This window comes from Vulpes lagopus, chromosome 10 (genome assembly GCF_018345385.1).
Source record: "Vulpes lagopus strain Blue_001 chromosome 10, ASM1834538v1, whole genome shotgun sequence".
NCBI lineage: Eukaryota > Metazoa > Chordata > Mammalia > Carnivora > Canidae > Vulpes > Vulpes lagopus.
The window spans coordinates 58,230,025-58,253,437 of record NC_054833.1 but is presented as its reverse complement, the minus strand read 5'-3'; the positions used below and the strand labels follow the sequence as shown (position 1 = coordinate 58,253,437).

Genomic DNA, 23,413 nt, shown 5'->3' with positions numbered 1-23,413 from the left:
TCTCTCATGAATGAATGAATGAATGAATAAAGGAATGAATGAATGAATGAATGAACGAACAAACAAACCCATGAAGAGGTGCCTGTGGGGTTCAGTTGGTTGGCTGTCTGCCTTCGGCTCAGATCATGATCTCAGGGTCCTGGGATCAAGTCCCTGTGGAACAGGGAGCCTGCTTCTCCCTCTCCCCCATGCTCATCCTCTCTCACTCTCTGTCTCCCTCTGTCTCCAGCATGGCAGGAGCTACTAAAGGAGGATAAAGACAGAAACAAACTGCCAGGAAGGAACTGCAAGTCTTGGAGCCACAGGGCAAACCTCCTGACATATGAGCTAGGACACAACAGCTTACCCAGCCCAGCACGCAGACGTGGCTGAGAACAGGAAATCCAGAGACCAGAGTCCCTGGATGGAGGCTCACACTTTCTCCTAAGAGAAATGTCAACACAGAGCACATGTGGGGGCAGGTCTGGGGCGAACTCTGAGACAACACTTCAAGTGAGGACTCGGAGACTGTTTCTAGCCATTGATCCCACTGGCAAATACTTGTGTGCACACATCATCTGTACACATGTACCCGCCTCCTTGTTTTGTGGCAGCAAAAGCTAGGGAACAGACCTGGAGATTCATCAGCCAGGGACCGGTTACAGACAGGATGGTGCATGCCCCCCACAGGCAGCACCAGGAGACTCTGACCCAATACAGAATCACCTGCAAACTCTGTGGACTCTACCCTCAAACAGCACCCAGATTTCAACTACTTCTGTGCTGCCCGCCCCCATAGCCTGGCGTTGCTGCTCCCCGCCTGACCCTCCCTGGTGGCCACTTCCCCAGAATGGTCAGATGCTGGTCAAACAGAACTCCTACCAAAGGGGAGCCCCCATGCATAGCTGCTGGGAACACAAGCTGGTGCCGCCACTCTGGAAAGCTGAAAGTAGAGCTACCCTGTGATCCAGCCATTGCACTACTGGGTATTTACCCCAAACATACAGATGTAGGGATCTGAAGGGGAACCTGCACCCCAGTGTTCACAGCAGCCGTGTCCACAATAGCCAGACCGTGGGAGGAGCCACGATGTCCATCGACAGATGATGAATAAATGCTACGTGCCTATAATACACAACGGAATTGTACCCAGTCACCAGAAAGAATGAAATCTTGCCATTTGCAATGATGTGGATGGAACCAGAAAGTATTATGCTGAGCAAAATATGTCCATCAGAGGACAATTATCATATGATCTCACACATGTGCAGAACTTAAGAAACAAAACAGAGATCACAGAAGAGAGGGAAAAATAAAACAGGACGAAGTCAGAGAGGGAGACAAACCATTAAAGACTCTTAATCAAAAAAAAAAAAAAAAAAAGACTCTTAATCATAGTAAGCAAACTGAGGGTCCCTGGAAGGGAGGTGATGGGGGGACGGGGCCACTGGGGATAGGCATGAAGGAGGGCACGTGATGCAACAAGCACTAGGAGTCATATAAGACTGATGAATTATCGCTGACCTCTACCTCTGAAACCAATAATACACTATATATTGTTAGTTAAACTGAACTTAAAATAAAAATTAAACAAACCCCCAAAACTCCTGTAATGTGGTCTGCCCCAACCCTCTGGGCTGCCCCCCTCACTGCCCGGCTCCTGCCCCAGCCTTCCTCCTTCCACCTCTGACCCCAGCCTTTCCACCCCACAGCCTCCCCTTCCACACCCCAAGGATGCTCCCCCCACATCAAGACCTCCTTCCTGCTGCACCACTGCCTGGGAAACTCCCCCTGCAGACCCTTCTGTCACCTCCTTCAGGCCCTTACTCAGTGTCACCTCCTCGGGGAGACGCCCTCAACCATCCTACTTATAAAACACATGCGCACATGGATGCGGTCACATGGTAGGCACGTGGGCGTGCTTTACGGAAGTCCTTCCACTTTCATGGTCTGAAAATTCCCATCAAGCATTGGGAACACACCCACACACACCTATTCTCCTTGCCCCCCGCCCCATACTCGCACTCAGCACCAGCTCACATTGTGCCAGATTACTGTCTGTCCCCTGCCCCACAGCACCTAGAACCAAAGCCCCACTGGGGGCACAGGGGATGAGAGGTCTGATATTTGTTCACTGTTCTACCTCCAGCTCATGAAAACTGCCATCAAGGTACCAGCACCAAACGCTGGTCTCGACATTGTGCCCTAACTGAGCAGAGGCAAACATGGGGGGAAACGGGGGCCGCCCTCGCTCCCTCTGTAGGCCCTCCATCCTGTCCTGTGACCTAGGAGTAACACTTCCAAAATGCACACTAAGGAGAGCACAGGGCCTACCAGGCCACCAGTGTGCAGCGTCTGACCAACAAGCAAATCCTGTGACTTGGCAAAGTGGACTCATCCTAAGTGACAGCGCACCGTCTGTGTGAACGCCCAGGTCATTCGGGCACCGCCTCCCTGCGGAGGCCTCCACGCTGCACACTGGCAGACACACAGGGGCGGGAAGGCTTTCCAACCAACCCCTTGCCCTGCTTAGTGCTGAACCATGTGGCTGTGTTATCTACGCAAAACACAAGGCAATCATGCAGTTTCTGTCCCAGCCGCTTCCTCAGGATCAGTGCCAACTCTATCCACATACGCTTTCTAGAATTTAGGCTGCACCTTTGTCCCTCTAGTGGTCCTTTTTATTGTTGTTAAGATTTTATTTATTTATTCACAAGAGACATAGAGAGGCAGAGACACAGGCAGAAGGAGAAGCAGGCTCCCTGCGGGGAGCCCAATGGGGGACTTGATCCCAGAACCCTGGGGTCAGGCCCTGAGCGGAAGGCAGATGCTCAACCACTAAGCCACTGTGAGGGGGCCTTCCCCCCACAAAGCGGTCCTGAAGCCGCAAGGGGCCCTCTGCATCTGAAATAACTCTTGAACACAAATCAAAAAATAGTAAGATAAACAGCTACTAAAGACATCTGAAGAATAGGTAGGGAAATTTGAACATCAGTCTATACATACTATTACTGACATGCTTTTCTTAGGTTTGATGGTGGTGCGGTGATTGTGTAGAAAAACATTCTTAATCTCAGGAGATGACGTTGAAGGATTCAGAGGGGAAAGGCCAGGTCTGGCCTGGACTAGCCAGATAGCGGACTCTGACATGATCCCACAAAAGAACAAATGTGGACAGGCACGAACATGCTGATTACGGGCAGAGATGCAGGTGCACGTACAAATGCACATGTCTAAACATGACAGTAGGGGATCCCTGGGTGGCGCAGGGAATCCCTGGGTGGCGCAGCAGTTTAGAGCCTGCCTTTGGCCCAGGGCACGATCCTGGAGACCTGGGATCGAATCCCACGTCGGGCTCCCGGTGCATGGAGCCTGCTTCTCCCTCTGCCTATGTCTCTGCCCCTCTCTCTCTCTCTCTCTGTGTGTGTGTGTGACTATCATAAATAAATAAAAATTTACGGGATCCCTGGGTGGCGCAGCGGTTTGGCGCCTGCCTTTGGCCCAGGGCGCAATCCTGGAGACCCCGGATCGAATCCCACATCGGGCTCCCGGTGCATGGAGCCTGCTTCTCCCTCCGCCTGTGTCTCTGCCTCTCTCTCTCTCTCTGTGACTATCATAAATAAATAAAAATTTAAAAATTTAAAAAAAAATAATAAATAAATAAAAATTTAAAAAACATAAAAATAAAAAAATAAACATGACAGTTACACAGAGATAAACACCAAGAAGGAAAAACGATTGCAACTGTTGAGTCTACCCAAAGGTCACACACTCTTCTTCCAGCCTTTCTGCAGGTTTGGAGTTTCTCAAGATACCAAGTCGGCGGAGAAGTTTTTTTAAACTCAAGTAAGTTGCCAAAAACTTGCTCCAAAGTCACTAAAGAGGCCCTTCAGGATACACACACCTGAGAAACAGTGCTGCCCTTTCTGCAATTCCAAGGCACTTGACTACTGCAGCCAGAGTGCAACACCCCGCGGCGCCGACGCCCTCCCCACACACGCACCCCCGGGCCCCGCACACACAAACTGCACGACAAGGCTGAGGGTAAATGTGTCCACGGGGACCAGACTGGTTGGGCCTCAGCCACATCTCAGTGCGGGGAGGAGAGCCCGGGTGAGCTTCTCAAGCTCCTGCAAGGTGTGGACACAGTCACTGGAAGGCACAGCCCTGGAAGAGGGCGCAAATCTCACAAAGGTGAAGAACCAGGCTCCTCCATATCTTTCACGTTTCTCTAAATTCCATCACAACCAGCCTGAGCTCCTGGACCAAGGGGGTCGGTGTGTGCGCATAAGCACACGCAAGTACACCCTCACTCACTGGGACACGCGGCGCTCTGACCTCTCACACATTCCCGCACATGGACCACACCCTGATAAGTGGCACCAAAAGGCCTTCCTTGCTGTCTTCACTACCCAAGCAGCCTGGCACGTGGAGCACCAGCAAGAGCAGACAGCCCACAGGGGGAAAGCCTGGCCTGAGCCTGCAGAGCGAGGGTGCACAGTCTGCCACCCCTAGGTGAGCGGATCCCCTTGTGGATGACGGAGACCCCAGGATGCCATGCACACACACGGGGAGCGCCATGGGTACCTTGTAAAGCCCAGCAGCTGGCAGGGCTTCTGGCCAGGGACGCACTTGTGCAAAAGGCAGAAGCAGCAGGTGTTATCCCAGGACATAACTTTATTGGAAACCGGGAGGGGGGGCGCCGGAGAGGACTAGGAATCAGGCTCTGTGGCCGGTGGTGGCTTGTCGTCATCAGGGGGACAATCGATGAAGTCAGCCAGCATGGCAGCCGTGTCATCCTGCTCCTTTCAGAGACAAAGATGTAAGGTTGGAAACAGGCACACGCACAGGACAGGCAGGCTGGGGACAGCTTGGCAGCTGCAGCCCACACCACCTTCCCACCCAAGCTGCGCCCCCTGTCCCCCACCTTCTCCTGCAGGGCTGCCGTCTCTGCCTCCACCTCGGCCTCCACGTCTTCTGACACAGGTGTCTCCTGGGGAACCGGCCCTTTGTCCCCCCCACTCTCAGTCCCCTCTTCCAGCAAAGTTGGGGGAGCTGGGGGCTCTTCTTCAATAAGCTCCTGAGGCGGCGGCACAGCTGGGGGGCTCCCCACCTCCCGCGGGCCCTCCCCCTGGGGGGGGAGGACCTCGGGAGCCAGCGTGGGGGCGGCCTCGGCCCTGGGCTCTTCCTCCGCTGCCGGCTCCTCCACCTCCAGCAGCAGCCCCGTCTCCCCTTGGGGCTCAGGCTGCATCTTGGGGGACTGGGCGGGGGGCAGGGCAGGGGGCGGGCTTGGGGGTGGAGGCCCGCCTTCCTCTGCTGCCCCTGCTGCTGGACCAAATGCCACCTCCTCCAGCTCATCCAGCTCTTCTTCCTCCTCCTCATCCTCCTCCTCATCCTCCTCCTCCAGCTCCCCTTCCTCTTCCTCAAACTCCTCCTCAAACTCCTCTTCTTCCTCCTCTTCCTCCTCAAAATACTCTTCTTCCTCCTCTTCTTCCTCAAAATCTTCCTCCTCCTCCTCTTCCTCCTCCTCCTCCTCCTCTTCCTCCTCCTCCTCCTCCTCCTCCTCCTCCTCATCACTGCTGTTGATGTTAATAACCGTCAGGTCTTCCTCCAGGGCAGGGGGTCCTCCTCCACCAGGAGTCGCCTCGGGTAACAACTGGGGCGGCGGCAGGGCCACAGGGCCCGGCACAGGGGGAGGGGGTGGGGGGGGGAGGGGCCCCGGGGCCACAGGAAGCTCCTCAGGCTCCTCCTTGGCTGGCACAGGAGGGGAGGCTGCTGGTGGCCCAGATGGAGCCACGGGGGGTGGCGTGGTGCCTGAGGGCGGTGGGGGTGGCAGGGGCGGCAGCCCCTCGGGCACGATCACCACACTGTCATCAGAGTCGCTTTCCAAGGAGATCTCCACATCAGATGCCTCCTCCTTATCGTAGTGGACGAAGGCTGGCCTGGGCACTCTGCCCCCAAAAGTTTCATCTGGAGGGATAGCGGGGGGAGGAGTGCCACTAGGGGCAAGGACAGGGTCCTCATTTGAGCCTGCCCGGTGGTTCTCAGGGCCGGGGATGAGCCGGGGGGGTACAGACACCAGGCCCGGGACAGAGAGGCCCAAGTGGTTGGCTGTGGCTGGAGGTCCAGGGCGTGTCGGGGCCATGGGGCCTGCTGGGGGCATGGGGCCTGCTGGGGGCATGGGCCCCACCGAGGGCATGGGGCCCACGGAGGGCATGGGGCCCGCCGAGGGCATGGGGCCAGGGGGATGGAAGGGAGGGGCCCTGAATGGAGATGGGGCCTCAGGAGGGGGAGCTGGGGCAGGCGTGGGGCAGGCGGGGCCCATGGAGCGCAGGGAAGGAACCCGGGGGTGGGTCAGGGCAGCACAGGTCACCAGTGCTTCTGAGCAGAATGACGACACCTAGGGCAAACACAAGGACAAGTGTGAGTGTCAGACATGAGGGACTGCAGACTCCAGAGGTAGGCGTAGGCCCAGGGAGCAGTTACCTCGAGGCTGTCCTCTCGCTGGCCGAGGGAGAAGGCTTGCAGGGCACAGGCGAGGGGAGGCGGGCAGCGGGGGGAAGGTGCCAGCAGCAGAGCCAGCAGCAGGCGGTAGAGCTCCTGGCGGCAGCGTGAGCTGGTATACGGGGAGCTGCCTAGGACCTCGCCCTGCTGGACCGCCATGACCAGGGGCAGCACCAGGTCATGCAGCCTCTGTAAAGAACATGGCATGCACACCTAGAGACATCGCCTGGATGACCAGACCCTCCTGCAGGACCAGCTCCCAGGACCAAATGCCCCCAGGACCGGCGGCCCCCACGTAGAGCAGTGCCCCCATCTCCACTGACCCTGTGAGTCTCCTCCTTGATAAGAGGCCCACACATGAGGATGGTCCGGCTGAGTCCTGGGGAAGGAGAGGAGTGTCTGAACGGCAGGCAGACAGAGCTTTGGGAGCTCACACCTCAGGCTGGGCCTCAGCTCCACCTGACACAGGAAAGTCCCCGGACTCCACCATATGGAACAGGGACCTCTGGCGCTCACAGCCACGGCCCAATGTGAGACAAGATGAGAGAACACACTGTACATGTGCCCTATGGATTCAGGGATGGGGGCAGACCGTGAAACCCACAAGAGCCTAAAGGAAAGTGCAGGAAGAGCCAAAAGGAAGGCAGGCACAGGAGCTGATTCTCCTGACCTCGGAGGAGGCCCCACAAGCGGCCACAATGGGAGAACAGACGCTCCACCGGGCAGCCCCCACTGTCCCCAGCTGCCACACACACAGGAAACGCATACAACACACAGACGACACAGGCCAAGCTGAACAGGACCCTGCAGAGCCAGCGGAAGGGCCTGGAACCCCGCTGAAGGCAGGACCCCCACTCCCCAGCCCCAGGGCTCGGCTCCCCCTCAACCACACCTGGGGCCGCTCCCACCTCTCAGTGCAGCTGTGCACACATCACTGTTGGCGTTACTGTCTCCTTTCCGGTGACTGGGTGGGGCCATGGCCTCCCCAACATCTAGCTTCAACTTCTTGGGAGCGCTGGGCTTCCCTGTCTGCAGGCCCCCGTCCGGGCTCCCCCGCGGGCTGCGCAGCTGGTGGCAGAGGGAAATGTGAGTGACGGGGACAGATACAGAGGTCGGTGGCGGCGGGGCAGCAGGCCTGCTCCGGCGAGGGTTGCTGGAGGACAGTCCTGGGCCAGGAGCACTCACCTTCAGAGTGTCAGCCGGCGGGGAGATATCACTGAGCAGGTGGGAGAGCAGCGCCTCACCTGAGGACCCCCCCTGAAGCATTCCGGCCGAGGCCCCACACACCTGCACCCACAGCTCCAACACAGCATATACCTTGGTCCGCACAGTGCTGTGGGGGACGGGACAGGCAGGGAGCAGCCCATCAGGGGGGTGCTGCAGGCTGGGTCCTCCTCAGGGCCCCCAATCCACCCTCCATCACAGTCACCTGTAAGGCCTCTCCTGGCCTGGAGCGAGGGTGTCCCTGCCAAGGTTCCAGGCATTGAGGACCTGGGGAAGCAGGCGGCTGATCAAGGCCCCAAAGCGCAAGAGGCGGCCTCGACACCTGGGGGGAGAAGACAGAACAGTGACCCCCACTCCTGGCACATCCTTGTCCCTTCACTCCACCCTGCCCCCTTACTCACGCAAGGATGAGCGCGGAGAGCAGATCCAAGGCATCAAGGTGGATGGACGGCAGAAGCAGCAGCCGCAGGGGACCATCTCCAAGCAAGCTCTGCAGGAAGACATAGTGGGAATAAGGGACGGGGAAGAAAGGGAGCCATGGACGGACACGGAGCAGGTGTGTGAGACCAAACACACATACGCTCAGATGGCCCGACAACCAACCAGACCAGACCCCATCTTCCATCACGGACCCTGGGGAGGATGATGGGAAGCACAGCCGAACCCCTCGGCAGCAACCCAGCTAGGCCCCAGGTCCCCCCTCCCCTGGGGAAGCATCTGCCAGGCGTGCTTCAGAAGACCATGAGCAAATCTGTTCCCAGGGGCACATGCGTTGGGACAGCCTCAGGGAGCCCCAGGACAGCCTCGGGGGGGACCCTGTATCTCCCACACTGCTCTCCTGCCCCCCAAGGGTCTGAGAAGGGGCAGAGAACAGAGCACAAGTGCCACTTACAATGTTCTTGGCGCTGATGCTGAGGGTCCGGCAGATGACATCCAGGATTTCCTGCACGGGGACGGACACGGGAGCCCCAAACTCAGAGCTAGAGAAGAAAAGCAAAGAGACCGTCAGCGCAGGATCCCTGATGTGACCCCACAGCCTCCTGGCTCCTCCCAATGAGGAGGACACCCTAAGCCCATCCTCCCCTGCCGTAGGCCCTCCGCTCCCTTTGGCACTCACTCACACACCTGAGCATGAGCCCCAGGCAGCGGGCCAGTCCAGAGAACCGCTGCCGGAGCCGGAGAAGGACATGGGTGTCCCCATCCTCTGAGGGTGTAAGCAGCACCTCTACCCCAGGACCCTCGTACTGCACAGGGGCTACATGTAAACACAGACACATGGTACTCCCAGGCCCTTCATCCACCCCCTTCTTCTTCCTTGTGGGAAGGGACCCCCCAGGACCCCCTCCCACCTACTGCCTGCTGGCCCAGCTCCTACCTGTCTCTGCTCCCTCGTACAGGGCACCCAGGAGGCTGTGCAGAGAGGCCAGCAGGCTGTGCAGCTCCTGCTCCCAGCTCTCCGTGTGCTTCAGACCCTGGGAGAAGCCGGCCCCTAGAGACGGCAGCCTGGAGTAACACTCGCAGGCCAACTGTAGAATAATGGTCCCCACTGGTCAGACAGGACTCCAGTACAGCCCCTGGGCTCCCCCCGCCCCATGTGCCCACGCACCAAAGAGAGCTCAAAGGGGAGCAGAAAGGAAAGCGCGGCAGAAGGACAGATGGGAGCTAGAGGCAGGAGTCATGCTGTGTGGATCTTGCGCATGAAAACGGGAGGAAGTGGAAACACAGAACAGAAGCACCAGCTCAGACCCCCAGACTCTCCACCTCCCTTTTCCCTTTACCTGCTGGAGTTGAGGGCTCAGGGCATCCACCCGGGACAGGAAAAAAGAGGCCAGCTTGCCCTGAGTCAGGAAAAAGAGGGGAAGGAGCTGTGGGTCGGCCTCAGGGGCCAGAGAAGAACAGCCCTGTCCACGGATAGCAGCAGAAACCCAGCTCTCCGGGCTTCTGCTGCTGTGGCCCTTCTCTTCCTGTGGATGCAGTAGGCATGGCCCCCAAAGGGCTCCAGGCCCAGGAGCACGCAGGCTGCCCACCAGCCCTCAGCCTCAGCCCGCTTCCCCATTCGGCCCCAAAGACGCTGGACTCCCTCCTGCCCACTTCTGCAAAATAACAGTCCTCTCCCTGCAGCCAGGAGGACAGAGCACTGGAAAGCAGCAACCATCCCTCATTGCAACCCGGCCAGCTTCGAAGGGCCGAAGGTCTGAGCAGGAAGTGAGGCACCAGACAGGGATGCGAGGGCAGGACCAGGTCACCACAGATCAGAGCACCAGCCTGTCCACGGGCAAACACACACTTGGCGGAGCCACGAGTCATGTGGGGCTAGAATGAGAGGGGCCCGTGAACATGGCAGGGAAAGAAACGGTTCTAGTGCTTCACTAACCTGGAAGGGAAACATGATGTTTCTCTGGACTATAAACGAGGACAGAGACCACAGCAATAGTGCCAGCCTCCCTGCCAGCCACCGGGAGAAACCACATGTTTGCAACTCATTAGTTTTAACAGGCATCCCGAAGCATGGGCCTCACACAGCACCGACCTGAAACTCCAGGAGCCACTGCACACACAACCTTGTCGCCTGCTGTGTTACCATGGAGCATGTGCAGCTCCACCACAACCGTTTGAACATACACTGCAAGCAGCATCAGTTTCCCTTGCAATCTCATTTTGTGGACCCAAAAGCACTCTAGGAAGGAGCCCGTTGGACTGACGCATGTCAGAAAGCTGAAGGAGAGGCAAAAGAAGAGCAGACAGGACCCCAACTCCAGGGGATGTAGGAGTGCATCAAGGGACGTGGGAAGTGAGCCAGAGGGGGTGCTTCTGGGTGGGAGGCAGGGTGGGCGGCAAAGCAGGGCTGAGGGTGGGGACCCGCACCGTCAGGAGCACACAGAGGCCTCTGCAGTCCCAGCCCAGAAAGCACTGACTCGTGGAGGCATCTCACATGCAGGGGTGAACTCGCAGAGGGACCATAGGCCGAGGCATCAGGCCCATGACAGGTGCTTCCAGAGAAGCTCCCGGGCCTCCCTCCCACCTGCCCTGTGGGGGGAAATGCGTGGGGTTTCCCACATCACCCTTGAGGATCGCTGACCCCCCCAGCCAAGTGCCACTCTAGCCAATCCCAGGGTGCAAGGGGGGGACCACTCCCCAGAGGACCAGGAGGGCACTTTCAAGTCCAATGTGCAAGTGTTCGGAACACCTCAACCCAAAAACAGTCGCGGCCCACAGGTGTCCTGATCACCTGCTTCCCTGAGGAAGACATCTCCTAGAGAGCCGCCTAAGGCCCAAGTACAGGGTCCCCCTCTGCTCCTGCTCCCCGAAGTCTGCAGCGCAAACTTGAGCACGGCCCGGAGCACAGGTCTGCCCCCAGGGCCCCACAAGGCACCCCAAAGCAAGGGCTCATGCATGCAAACACATGCACACCCACATGGCCACAGAGCACGACCCGCCGTCTTGCTCCGTGGAGTTCCTCGTCCACTCGGCAAGGGTGGAGCCTCTGCAGGACGGACTTCATAGCCCTGGAGCTCTGCAGCACATCATTCGAGAGGAGGAAGACCACCACTGCCCCGAAGCTTCAGGGACAAGCCACACAGACACTGCAGGTGACACCTAGCAGTTTCCTCAGTCCCGGCTGCACAATCCACCAGATCCGCGCCACCCCAGAGCCTATACGGATTTGCACCAACATGCTGGCAGCCGACAAAGCCCAAGCAGCGGACGGAGCGAAGCCCTCCAGAGGATGCTCTATTCTCAGCAAGGAAAAGGCATGTGTGCCCTGCACCAACACCTCCAAGTCCTGCTGTCAGCCTTGGAAGGGCCCTCAAAATTCTGGCCCAAACTTCACGAAGCCCCAGTCTGGGCAGAGGCAGTGACTCAGATGGATTCCCCTCAGCGCCTACTGGGCACCTCAGTGTCCTCAACTCTCCAAGTCCTGCCCAGGCTGTGACACCATTTCCCCCTGTGCCTCACAGGCAGGGACTGGGGAGTATGGGCAGATACAGAGAAGTCCACGGGGACCTGAGCCAACGCAGAGCCCTGCAGGAAGACCTCTTCCTCTGACCACAGATGGCTCAGGGACAGAGATGCAGTCTGTGTAGCCCCAGTAGCTCACTGGTTTGAGAAAAACAGTGGATTCTACTAAACGTACTAAAACTTAAACACTGCACTTAAAACCATACCCTTAAAAAAAAAAAAAAAAAAAAAAAAAAAAAAAAAAAAACCATACCCTTACTCAACTGGAGTAAAATCTGAGTTGTTCCAATGGCCTCCTTGACAAAACCTTGCCCTGAACCTGAAGGTTCTACTACCTGTCGTTTGCATATTCCAGTGACTACACAGACCAACAAGGACCCGACCCCATGTCCACCAAGGAACAGCGTGCACTCCAGGCTGTTCTAGTATCTGCGGGACCCACCACTCAAGTCCCCGCAGACATGGCTCCCAGGTCCCAGCACGCCCGCCCGTGGGACTCCATGTCTGGCTCTCGCTCCTCTGGCCAAAGACAAGCAATCAGAACCAGCATCTGTGCGACAACCGTGTGACATCCGCATGGCATCTGCGTGGCATCCGTGTGGTAGCCCTTCGGCTCATCCAGGCTACATTCTTAAGAGATTCTAGGGAGTCCAGTTTAGTGGGAGGAACACAGGCTTGAGGGGCAAACAGATCCAGGCCACGTCGTGGCTTTAGAACCACTGGGTCCATGAGCTGGGGTGAAGGGAGTGACGCTGCTCTGGGCCTGTGTCCTCCTTAGTTCACTGACATCAAGTCCCCAGAACCCCTGTGACAATAACGTGAGATGCCGGGTCTGAGACCCTCGGCTCAGTGCCCGGGCGCACAGTGGGTCCCTCCTGACCTTCGTTCTCTTTCCCTTTCGTCTACTGTCTTGACTTGATCACAGAACTGTGTGACCTACTTTCCACACACCTGGGATGGCAAGCTCCCCTTTAAATCGTCGCTCTGACAGTCGCCAGCACGCACAAGAGGTTACAGATTCGCCACAGATTCCCACCCTCCACAGCTTCGGTGCTCCCAGCCCAGCCCAACGGTCTGTCAAACAGCAACGATCACCTACAGAACCCCAGGGTTCGCAGGTCCTCGCTGGCACCCAGTTACACCACCAACAATGCGCCGGTTCCCAAGGGCTCTCTGTGACTACACGTCCTAGAACAAGAAGCTCTACCCCCCTCGCTGACCTCCCCTCTAGCCTGACCACCTGCACCCTGCCCATGCTAACTGGAGACAGCTTCTCGGTACAGCCACCTTGTGCGGGTTATGACGGACAGAGTCTAGTCAGGAATACACACTGACAGGGAAGAAGTAAGTCAAGAAGGCTTCCTGGAGGAAACTACGAGAGCTTTAGAAACAGAGTAAAGCAGGACAAGGACAGCAGGTAAACGGGCAGAAAGGGAAGGGGTCCTGGGTTAAAAGCCCAAGCTTTGGCATTGCACATAGGTTCCAACCTTCACCGATCTCAGGTAAGTCCTTTTATTTATTGGTGAGCATGAAGTGAGGGTGCATGTAAGTGCTACAACAAGGTGACACTATCACACCCACGCAAACAGGTGGCTGTGCGCTCAGCAGAGGGCTGCTGGGGGGGGGGGGCGCCCACGGGGTCAGAGGTAAGACAGCTACCAAGGCCCCCGCCCCCACCAGGAGGAGGAGATCCTGTGAACACTTACCTTGAGAGACCCACAAGCCCGAGGAAAGTAGGTCATGCAGGCCTTCATTCCCTCCAGCGCCGACAGCTCACACTATGGGCCAAGCAGAGGGTGAGGACACAGCACCAAGGTCAAGGCGGAGAGCCCCTACCCCCATCATCCCTCAGCCCTCCCCCTGCCCCAGTCCAACAGAGGGGAAGCACTGGGGGCCCAGGAGAGTCTCACCTCTGGCCTGAGGCCCAGCAGGGAGGTAAGAAGGCCGGGGAGGTGATTCATGGAGATGTCCCGGAAGAGCGTAGGCAGCTGGGCTGCATACCGGAGCAAGTCTCTGAGCACGGCCACGGCCAGCTCCATTGTGGGGGGCGGGTCCTGGGACTGAAACAACACCTGTGAGGCCAATCTCACCTCTGGAGTCACCGAGAGAAGGCAGCACAAGACGCAGAGCCACATGGGGCTTTTGAGAAACACCACAGTTCATGTCACCGCTGCCCACAAATCCACTAAGCAAAGTGCACCAGCCAGGCTGGGTGCCTAAAGAAGCATGTCTGTGGACACAAAGAACATGTGTCTATATCTCAGTATCACAGGTACTTGGGTGTCCTGAAATCTGTTCAGAAAGGAAAGAAACAAAGCCATGCCTTTCAGATATGACTATCTGACTACTCAGAGGATGTCAAGCCCCTGATGCTCCCGTGCCATGGCCCCTGGAGGAATGCAGAACAGCACTTCTCACCCTGAAAAAGCCTCAGCCACAATGCAACTGCCCAGGTCACCAAGCTGACCTCTGCCCACGTCAGACACACCCTGGACTCACGGAGAAAAATACGATTCGGACTTAGAAATCCGAGGTCCCTGGAAAATCGCCATGTACTACAGAAAACAGTCGGCACATACCTCCTACTGGACCAGAGGCCGTGTGGTGATGAAACGAGCAAGAAAGTAAGAAACTGCCCAGGATCCCCACCGCATCCATGTGCAGTCAGTGGAGGGGCGGGCCCCTCCACTCACACCTCCCCCACCGAGGCCACTGTCTCACACACACACACACACACACACACACACACACACACACCCCGGAAGCCCAGGGACAGGCAAGGGTCCCCGCCCAGTCTGGAACCCCACCTTAGCTCTCTCCCTGCGGATCCCCTGCTTAAGCACTCATTCTCAAGTGAATGATTAAAATCTTCAAAGAAGAGACACCTGAGTGGCTCAGCAGTTAAGCATCTGCCTTTGGCTCAGGTCGTGATCCTGGGGTCCTGGAATCAAGTCCCTCATCCGGCTTCCCGCGGGGAGCCTGCTTCTCCTTCTGCCAGTGTCTCTGCCCTTCTCTCTGTGCCTCTTATGAATAAATAAATCAAGAAAATCTTTAAAAACAAAAACAAAAACAAAAAAAGAGCCACCTTCCATGAATTCTGCGTTCCAAGAATAAAAACCAAGCTCCTTCACACACCACACATGGTTTGGTCCCCACCTCTGCCCTCCCCCTCCAGTCACATCTCATTAACCCCACCTAGCCACAACAGCTTGCTTATAATTCTCCGAATGGGGCAAACTCCTCTCAGGGCTTTTGCACACTAAGAACACGTCCTTAGCCCAATCTACCCTGAAAAGCCTGAACCACCGGCTCTGCTCATGAAACTGCCCACAACAGCCCAGCATGGCTCCCATTCTCTGGGACATGTTCTGAGAACAGTGTCCTTTACCTTCACAATACTGGCTGCAGGGCATCTCAAACTCACTGTGCATTCTTATTCTATTTGTAAAGAGGCTCCATGCCCAGCCTGGGGCTGGAACTCACGACTCAGGTTGCGAGGCACACGCTCTACAGCCTGAGCTGGGCCAGGTGCCTCATCGTACAATCATTCAAGCCAAGTTTCTTCCACTAGTTTGATCAGCAAACTGTATAGTCTGTGGGTGCCTGTTTTTGCATGGCCCACAAGCTAGAAATTAGGTTTATATTTTTAAAAGGTTGGAAAATAAAAAAAAAGAAACAAAATGCAACAGAAACCATACATGGTTTGCAAAGCCTAAAACATTACCTATCTGCATCCCCAAGCTGGACCCACTGAACCCTGGAGATGCTGGACACCTGACGCTAACAAAACACTGCGTTGTCAACTGCACTTCAACAATAAGACAGGATAGAAAACTACCTTCAATTATCTTGACGGGGAAATAAAAGGAGCCATATGGAGATGACACACAAAATAATTCACCATCAGCAGCATAATTTAGGGAATTTCTGAATAGACAGAATTCTGATCACATTGAGGCCCTGGGTACCTACTCAGTGTAACCATCTGAGAAAGTTTTCAGTAGCTCAAAAATTCAGAGGCTGACTAAAACTGGCTGAGAGCTGTTAACGTATGTGAATAAAGGACAAGAAACTGCAAGAGCAACATGGATAATTATAATGCTCCAATTGCAGGGAAACGGAAACAGCAGCTCTATTACAAAGAAACTACTAAAGGAAAACAACTTTATACAACCCGCTGCCACATAAGTATGATTCACTGATCAGCTCTGAATGTCTTCTGAAAATACGAATACCAGCTACCTGGAGTAAACCACTAGGGAATGGTTTATGTGATGTATCTTCTGAATAAAACTGTTTGTTTTTAATTTGCTAACTGCAAACATTTACTTCGTGTAAAGTTCCCCAACCCATGCGCTCGGCACCATATGAGCAGGGTCCACAGCCCCTTGACCATTGTTCCCCTGATAGCTCAGGACATTCTTGCTGAAGAACTAAGTGGGGAGGTCACCAGAGGATTTAAGAGTTAAAAAAAAAAAAAAATGAAAACGTTAAAAGAAAAAGAAAGAAATGGCAAAAAAGATAATATAAGCACCTGGAAAAAGGAACTTTTGACATGTTGCTTGTTCGAAAAAGCTAGCAAGGAAGTGAAATCAGTCAGTGGTTGCAGTATGAGAAAGGTCAAATAATCCTCAGGATAAAAATATCAAGAAGTTTAAAACAGTGTTTGCATCTGAAGCTCACGTTCCCTGTGGTCAGGACGTGGCCTCTCATGACCCTGTCCTCAGAACTCCATGTCTGGAACATCCAGGACAAGCTGGGGTGTGGAGGCAAGGCAAGAAGCCCTAAGCCCTACCTGGAGGACCTGCTGAATGCTCCGAAGCCAGGAGACACAGTGCTGCTGGAACATCTCCGTGGGGCTCTCCCCCACCAGCAGGGACAGCAGACACAGGCCCTCAAACCTGACAAGAGAGCAGCAAGTGATGGCACAGTGGCAGCCCCGCTCCAGAGAAAGCTGGACACTGCTCTGGTACTCTCCCTGGGTGGGAGCAGAGGCTACCTCCACATCCTCAGTGTGTTCTAACGCCCAAAGTGCCTGGAGGGCTCGGCGTGAGGTGTGAGCAGCAAGGAAAGGGGTGATCCCAAGTGGGACAACTCAAGGGCTCACCCCAACACACCCCATGGAAACAAAACCGTCCAACCCCTGAACCAAGAAGTCTCTCGAGTGCCCGGGGTGCTGACATGGATGGATGGACAGAGGGACAGCCCACTTCTTAAGGAAACTTCCCCCTGGAGAAAAAAGAGGCTTCAAGACTCACCGAGTTTTGATGGAACCAAGCCGCGCATTGCTGAGCCCCACCAACGCTCCGACGGCGGACAGGTTCTGATGGAGAAGACAGGGAAGGAGTCGAGTCAGGACTAGGATCTAAGGAAGGGCCATTCCCTGAAGCCTCTGCTGGAGTAACACCCCCCGTGGGGCCTGAGGCTCTGTTTTCAGCAGCTGACATGTGCCTCAGGCTTTCCTCCAGGCCCATCCTCCTGACCCTTCAGCCCACCTTCCACCCACCAGGTTAGTGCCACCTGGAGGACAGCCCAACTCATCCCAGCGGCCAGACAGCGCCCGACACACAGAGCAGATAGCATACGTGCTCACTGGACAGACGCAGACCTTACCTGTCACCCTCTTCCTTCACCCCCACACCCTCCTTGTCCTGTTCATGGCTTCCTGAGAGCTCCAGTCGATGCCAATACAGCCCCAGTCAGCCAGAGCCTCCTCCCCTCCCAATCTGGGGGCCCCGGGACAGGTTTCCTCCTCGGCCCTCCCACGAGGGAGCCCTCCATCCCCCGAGAGGCCACATCCTCCCATGGCCCCTGGACCACCCTAAACGTGCTCATCACTCCTTCTCCCCACAAACACATTATGCACGGGGTCAAATGAAGGAACCCAGGGCTGGATAAAATAAAAAAGATCCCTGCTCTCGTGAAGGGAAATGTTTATCCACTGATTCAATGTTTATTCAGCATCTACTTCACATGGGACATTGTTTTAGGTGCCAGGGAGCCTGCATTCTACGTAAAGGAGATAGACAATAAACAAAGGGCCAAACACACAGTACGTTGCACGGTGCTAAGTGCCACGGGGTGGACTAAAGCAAACTCACGAAGGAAAGGAGGGAGGTTGTATTTCATGGGGAAGGGCCACCAAAGCCCTCCCTCGAAGGGCCATTTGAGCAGTGACAGCAAGACACATTCCTCTCTGCATGCCCTGTCGATGGGAATGTAAGATGGCACAGCCACCACGGAATGGTCTGGCAGCTCCCCCAAAGGTCATCTGGTCACCACACGACCCAGTGCTTCCACTCCTGAATACACGCCCAAGAGAACTGAAAATCTGTATTCTCACAAGGACATACATGGAGCTTCACGGCATTATCCCCAACGTAGAAACAATCTGAGTACCCACCAACTGGTGAATGAAAAAAATACAAGGGCACCTGGGGAAGGGTTCAGTGGGTGAAGCGTCTGCCTTCCACTCAGGTCATGATCCCAGGGTCCTGGGATTGAGCCCCCACATCAGGCTCCCTGCTCAGCGGGGAGCCCGCTTCTCCAGCCACCTGCCACTCTGCCTACTTGTGCTCTCTCTGTCAAATGGATAGGATCTTTTAAAAAAAACTCTTTAAGGGCGCTTGTTTGGGTGGCTCAGTGGTTGAGCATCTGTCTTCAGCTCAGGGTGTGACCCCGGGGCCCTGGGGGCGAGTCCCACATTGGGCTCCCCACAGGAAGCCTGCTTCTCCCTCTGCCTATCTCTCTCCCTCTCTGTGTGTCTCTTTCATGATTTAAAAAAAAAAAAAAAAACAACTTTAAAAATACTAATAATAAAGATAAGCCAGATTGATCATAGTGAGAGTTGCACTACTCTGCAGATATGCTAAAGAACAGCAAGGAGGCAAACCATCCCTAGAGAAGAAGGAGCGAGAGGCCGAGGGAGGTCCCAGGCACAGAGGGAGGTCCCAAGGCCAGAGCCCTCAGAGTCATGTGAGCAACGGGTGACTTGTACTCTTTATAAGATAAAGGCCATGAAGGAAAGAGAACTGGGCAGAGAAGTGATATTATCTAACTTAAATTGTTTTAAATTCACCCACAACACTTGAGCCGCTTGCTGGGAGGTGGATGCAGCCAGGAGGAAGCCAGGGGATGGGTGCTGCTGCTTCACCTGCGTGGTGATGCTGGGCACACAGAGCATCAAATTCAGGATGTGTCCTGAAGGTACAGCCCACGGGATGTGGTAATAAACAGAACATGGGGGGGAAATCCAGAGAAGAGGCAAAGAGAATTCCAAGATTTAAATCAGATGGGATCCCTGGGTGGCGCAGCGGTTTGGCGCCTGCCTTTGGCCCGGGGCGCGATCCTGGAGACCCAGGATCGAATCCCACGTCAGGCTCCCGGTGCATGGAGCCTGCTTCTCCCTCTGCCTATGTCTCTGCTTCTCTCTCTCTCACTGTGTGCCTATCATAAATAAATAAAATTAAAAAAAAAAAAAAAAAAGAAGTTAACTTTTTATTTAAAAAAAAAAAAAAAATCAGAGCCTAGCTGTATAGGTGTGAGGGAAGGAGATTGTACATATATACATATCTACCTGAAACAAATAAATACATCATTTGAATATGGTATAAGAAAGGGCAGCGAGGGGCGCCTGGGTGGCTCAGTCAGTGAAGCCTTCTGCCTTCGGCTCAGGTCATGCTCTCGGGGTCCTGGGATTGAGCCCCACATCAAGCCCTGCACAGCATCATGGAGCCCTGCTTCTCCCTCCCCTGCTCCCACTGCTGGTGCAGTCTCTGTCAAATAAAATCTTTAAAGGGTTAAAAAAAAAAAAAAAAAAGGAAAGAAAGGAAGGACAGCTAATCATAGGTGGTTTGGAAAGGTTTCCCAAAGGCAGTAACAAATAAGTACAGAACTGAAAAGATTTTTGTGAGAAGCAAGGAAGCAGTACAGGGAAGGATCCCAAACAGAAAACAGTAAGTGTAAAGGCCTGAAACCAAGAAAGCCCAGCTACTGAAGGATTTTTAAAAGACGGCAAAAGGAATAGAATTTTACTTTAAAAAGCTTACTCCAGCTGCTGTGCCAGAACTGGGAGACAAGTCAGGAGACCTGCTATAGCCCACGCCAGAAACTGTGAATGGATCCAGTCTCACAGTGGAATTAGAGCTTACAGTACCTGCAGGAAAGCAAGCTGGTGATTCAGCCTAAACAGGCAGCCTAATCAACGGATCTATTTGTGTTTCCAATAAGCTCCAAGCCTATTTACTTACTTTCATTCCTCATCTCACTAGCCCAGAAATTCTCCAAGGGAAAAAAGACTATGCCTTAGTGTCTGCCTAGAGGCGAGACACAATAGCTAATGCACAACAGACACTCAACAAGTGTTTGAATGAAATGTTTGGAGAAGCTAAGAAAGCTCTCCAGACGGTACCATGTACAAAGGATCCAATATGAGAAACACTAGCAAGAAAAAAGGGAGGATGGGGCACCTGGGTGGCTCAGTGAGCATCTGCCTTTGGCTCAGGTCATGATCTCAGAGTCGTGGGATTGAGCCCCACATTGAGCTCCCTGCTAAAAAGGAAGTCTATTTCTCCCTCTCCCTCCACCTGCTGTCCCCCCTGCCTGTGCTCTCTCTCACTCTCTAATAAACAAATAAAATATTTTTTAAAAAGGATATGCCCCCAAAATGTGGCACAGGCAATATTAAAGAGGGAGTCTAGTTTCCCACATCACCTTTAGCTTTGCTCAGAATTCTACTAGGCTTAGGCACTTGAAGGAAAAAACTAAGACATTAAGTTCATGAGCTTGCCTTGAGGAAAGAGGGAAAACTTGAAAGGGATGAGAGAAACCACACCAGTACGGGCAGAATAGACAGTACTTCAGAAATACCTAAACCCATGTGCATTGAGAGGAGGATTAGGAAAAAAAAAATGCATAATCAGCTCCCGCTCCCCAAAATGGGCTGAGATAGCAGAGGTACCATTCCATCACCCTCAATAGTGAGAAGTAATGTCAGTATCAACCATGACACTGTCCCTGATAAATCTGGGGCTAAGACCAGAGAATCGCCCAGCAGGTTGGGACAACCCTCTTCCCGGAAGGAAGCACAGCACTGGGAAGGTCCCGGTAACAAGGACTGGACAAAGATCTCATGTATATGGATACTGAAGGATGGGTAAAATTGGGGGGGGGGACCGCCGGGGGGAGGGTTAGGAGAGGAAGCAGAGAGGAGCTATTACAAGAGTACCCACCCTTAGACAACATAATGTGGCACTGGCCATGTGTTCTTACAATCAGTGATTTCCCCTGGGAGCGGGGGAGGGGGGGAGGGGAAGGATATGGAAAGGGGCAGGCAGATCTGAAAGCTACATGGACGATAAAATCAACAGGGCATACGAGAGCAAGAACATGTTTAGGATGACATCTGAGGAGAGCCCAGTGGCTCAGTAGGTTGAGCATCTGCCTTCAGCTCAGGTCATGATCCCAGGGTCCTGGGATCAAGTCCTACATCGGGCTCCCTGCTCAGTGGGGAGTCTGCTTCTTCCTATCCCTCTCCCTCTGCCCCTCCCCACTGCCCGCTAACTAAATAAACAGCATCTCTAAAAATAAATAAATAAATAAATAAATAAATAAATAAATAAATAAATAAATAAATAAATAAAAATAAAGATGACATCTGGGTTTCTAGTTTGCACAACTGAAGGGATGCTGGATTCTTCTCCCAGCATATAACCCAAACGGCCCCTCCTAAGCCAGTCTACGAAGTCGTGCATGACGGTGCACGGCGCGCCCACCCCAGCAGCCTCGCCACGTCTGAGCCCCACACGCAATGCCCCTCTTGTCAGTTCCTTCCTACCACAGACCCTTCTCACATGAGCTTGTCCCGTTTCCCTCCCTAGCCAACCCTCACCCGCCCAGAGAAAGTGGGGGCGAGGAGGGGCGGGAGTGTCTCAGCTTCATCTCCAGTGCCTCAAGAAGACCTCTGCAATCCTCCCGGTCAGGACTGGCGTCCCTACGGCGCGATTCTCAGTGTTTCAAGACATCGCGCTCACCGCCATCGCAATCGTGAGCGGAGCGCCCCAGGGATGAGCCTCGGTAACAGCTCAGCCAGTAGTTGTCGCCTACGTCCATCCACTCAGTCGAAACAATCCCCACAGTGGACACGCGAGGTGGGGGAGGGGCGGGGGGACCGTCCACCCAGGGAGCGGCGGGGCCTGGACTCGAACCCACTCCTGCGTGACTACCAAGAGCCTGGCGGCGGAGCAACTAGCACCCCCACCCCCGCCCTGGGTTTCCGCCCGCGCGATGAATGGGGTCCAGACCCACACGGGGTCCGGGGGAAGCCCCAGCTCTCCCCGCCCCACGACCCCACCCCCGCCCTCCCCGCACGGCCCAGGGCACACCGGCCGCACTCACCTGGGCCCCGCCCACCGTCCCATGCAGCCGCAGGAGGCACATGAGCCCGGGCAAGTGCGGGGCCGAGCGCACCGGGGGATGCACGGGCGCCACGGCGCTCCCCGCGCGCGGCTGCAGCAACCCGGACACGCTCTCCAGCAGCAGCAGGCGGAGACGCGGGCCCGAGCCCACCGCCGACAGACCCCCGGCCCCGCCAGGAACCCCGGCCGCGGAGCCCGCCGAGGGCCCACTCAGAACGGCTGCCGCCATCTTCACCCGGGCTCCGGCAGCGGCGTGGCGCGATGACGCAAACGCACCGCGACGGGCGCCTGCTGGGGAGGGGGCGTGAGGAGGGGGCCTCGGCCCTGCGCACTGGGAGGCGGGAGGCGGGGCTCCGGGCGCGGGCGGGAGGGAGCATGCGCGGGCGGGCGGTGCACCACGTGGGCCGGACAAAAGGCGCCCGCGGTGGCGGGGTCGGTCTCGCGTCCGCGCTTCGGGCGGTGCTTTCGTGGAGACCGGCTGCTCGGCCCGGACAGCCCGGCCTGTGCTCCCCAGCTCTCCCCCGGCGCGGGGCCGTCTCTCCCGCCGGGGCTGTGCACACACCCGCGGGCACGTGGGACGGGGGCGGGCGCTGCTCCGGCCTGTGCACCGCCGCGACTCCGCGCTCCTCTTGGAAGCTGCAGCCCGCGCGGTGCGTGCATGCTGCACGCCTGCGGCTGCTCCACTGGATCACAGAACATGGACTGACCTCCAGCACCGCGCTCTGCATACCTCGGTGCACAGGGATGATCTGATCATTTGAGCTGGAGGAAAGTCCAGTCTGAGGGTCACCCCTGTCTATGTCTCTCTGCCTACCCCTCTGTCTAGTCCGTCTTCAAGCCCTAAAGGCGTTAACCCCGTAAGGCTATTTTTTTCTCCGTTTCCCATGACCCTGTGGTCCTGGCCAGCATTCTCGCTTCTGGCATCTCATAATGGCCTCTTCATATGGCTTCCCTCTTGGCCTTGTGTCGTCCCTTCTCTGCAAAACAACCAGAGTGGTCTTTACAAGTGTAAGTCACTTCTTGTCACTCGCTTAAAGCCTTTCAGTGGCCTCCAAATATGTGAATGAAGTCCCACCTTTTTGCCTTGGCTGCTAGGATCCGGGTGATCTGACAATAGGCAGCTCTCCGACCTGGACATGTACTCTCAGGCTCCTTGTCTTTCCCTGTCCTTGAGCCAAAATAGCCTTCTTTCTATCCAACAGCAAGCCCATTCCTACCGCAGAACCTTTGCATACGCTGCTGCTTCTGCCTGGAGACATTATTCTTTTATTCTCTGTGATTGATACCCTCTTGCCATCCTTTAAGAGGGCTCCTTATGGGCAGCCCAAGTG

The 23,413-nt window shown here is 55.5% G+C and overlaps 2 protein-coding genes across 2 annotated transcripts in view; both read right to left on the bottom strand.

The window, feature by feature from the left end:
- LOC121500376 (polyunsaturated fatty acid lipoxygenase ALOX15) overlaps window positions 1-4,693 on the bottom strand; it is a 32,791-nt gene extending 28,098 nt beyond the window's left edge. Inside the window, exon 1 of the mRNA XM_041772046.1 lies at window positions 4,567-4,693. The gene's annotated coding sequence lies outside the window, so the exon portion shown is untranslated. The remainder of the gene's footprint in view (window positions 1-4,566) is intronic.
- On the bottom strand, window positions 4,637-22,348 carry PELP1 (proline, glutamate and leucine rich protein 1). The gene is made up of 17 exons (XM_041772043.1): window positions 22,063-22,348; window positions 16,926-16,990; window positions 16,463-16,568; window positions 13,578-13,727; window positions 13,374-13,445; window positions 9,486-9,545; window positions 9,083-9,233; window positions 8,833-8,962; window positions 8,600-8,687; window positions 8,109-8,197; window positions 7,913-8,029; window positions 7,669-7,816; window positions 7,392-7,551; window positions 6,807-6,862; window positions 6,466-6,672; window positions 4,907-6,379; window positions 4,637-4,784 (listed from the first exon to the last, which is right to left on the bottom strand). Exons 1-17 carry the CDS (start codon window positions 22,309-22,311, stop codon window positions 4,692-4,694), a joined length of 3,414 nt encoding a protein of 1,137 aa, XP_041627977.1. The 5' UTR covers window positions 22,312-22,348; the 3' UTR covers window positions 4,637-4,691.
- Between the last annotated feature and the right edge of the window lie 1,065 nt (window positions 22,349-23,413).

Excerpts from the sequence above, each read along its gene's own strand:
- PELP1 (XM_041772043.1), bottom strand. The coding sequence starts at position 22,311 with ATGGCGGCAGCCGTTCTGAGTGGGCCCTCGGCGGGCTCCGCGGCCGGG. Across the intron at positions 13,728-16,462 it reads GCATTCAGCAGGTCCTCCAG|TCCCAGGACCCGCCCCCCAC; the intron begins GTAGGGCTTAGG and ends GTGTTGTTTCAG. Across the intron at positions 7,552-7,668 it reads CGCCGGCTGACACTCTGAAG|CTGCGCAGCCCGCGGGGGAG; the intron begins GTGAGTGCTCCT and ends CTCTGCCACCAG.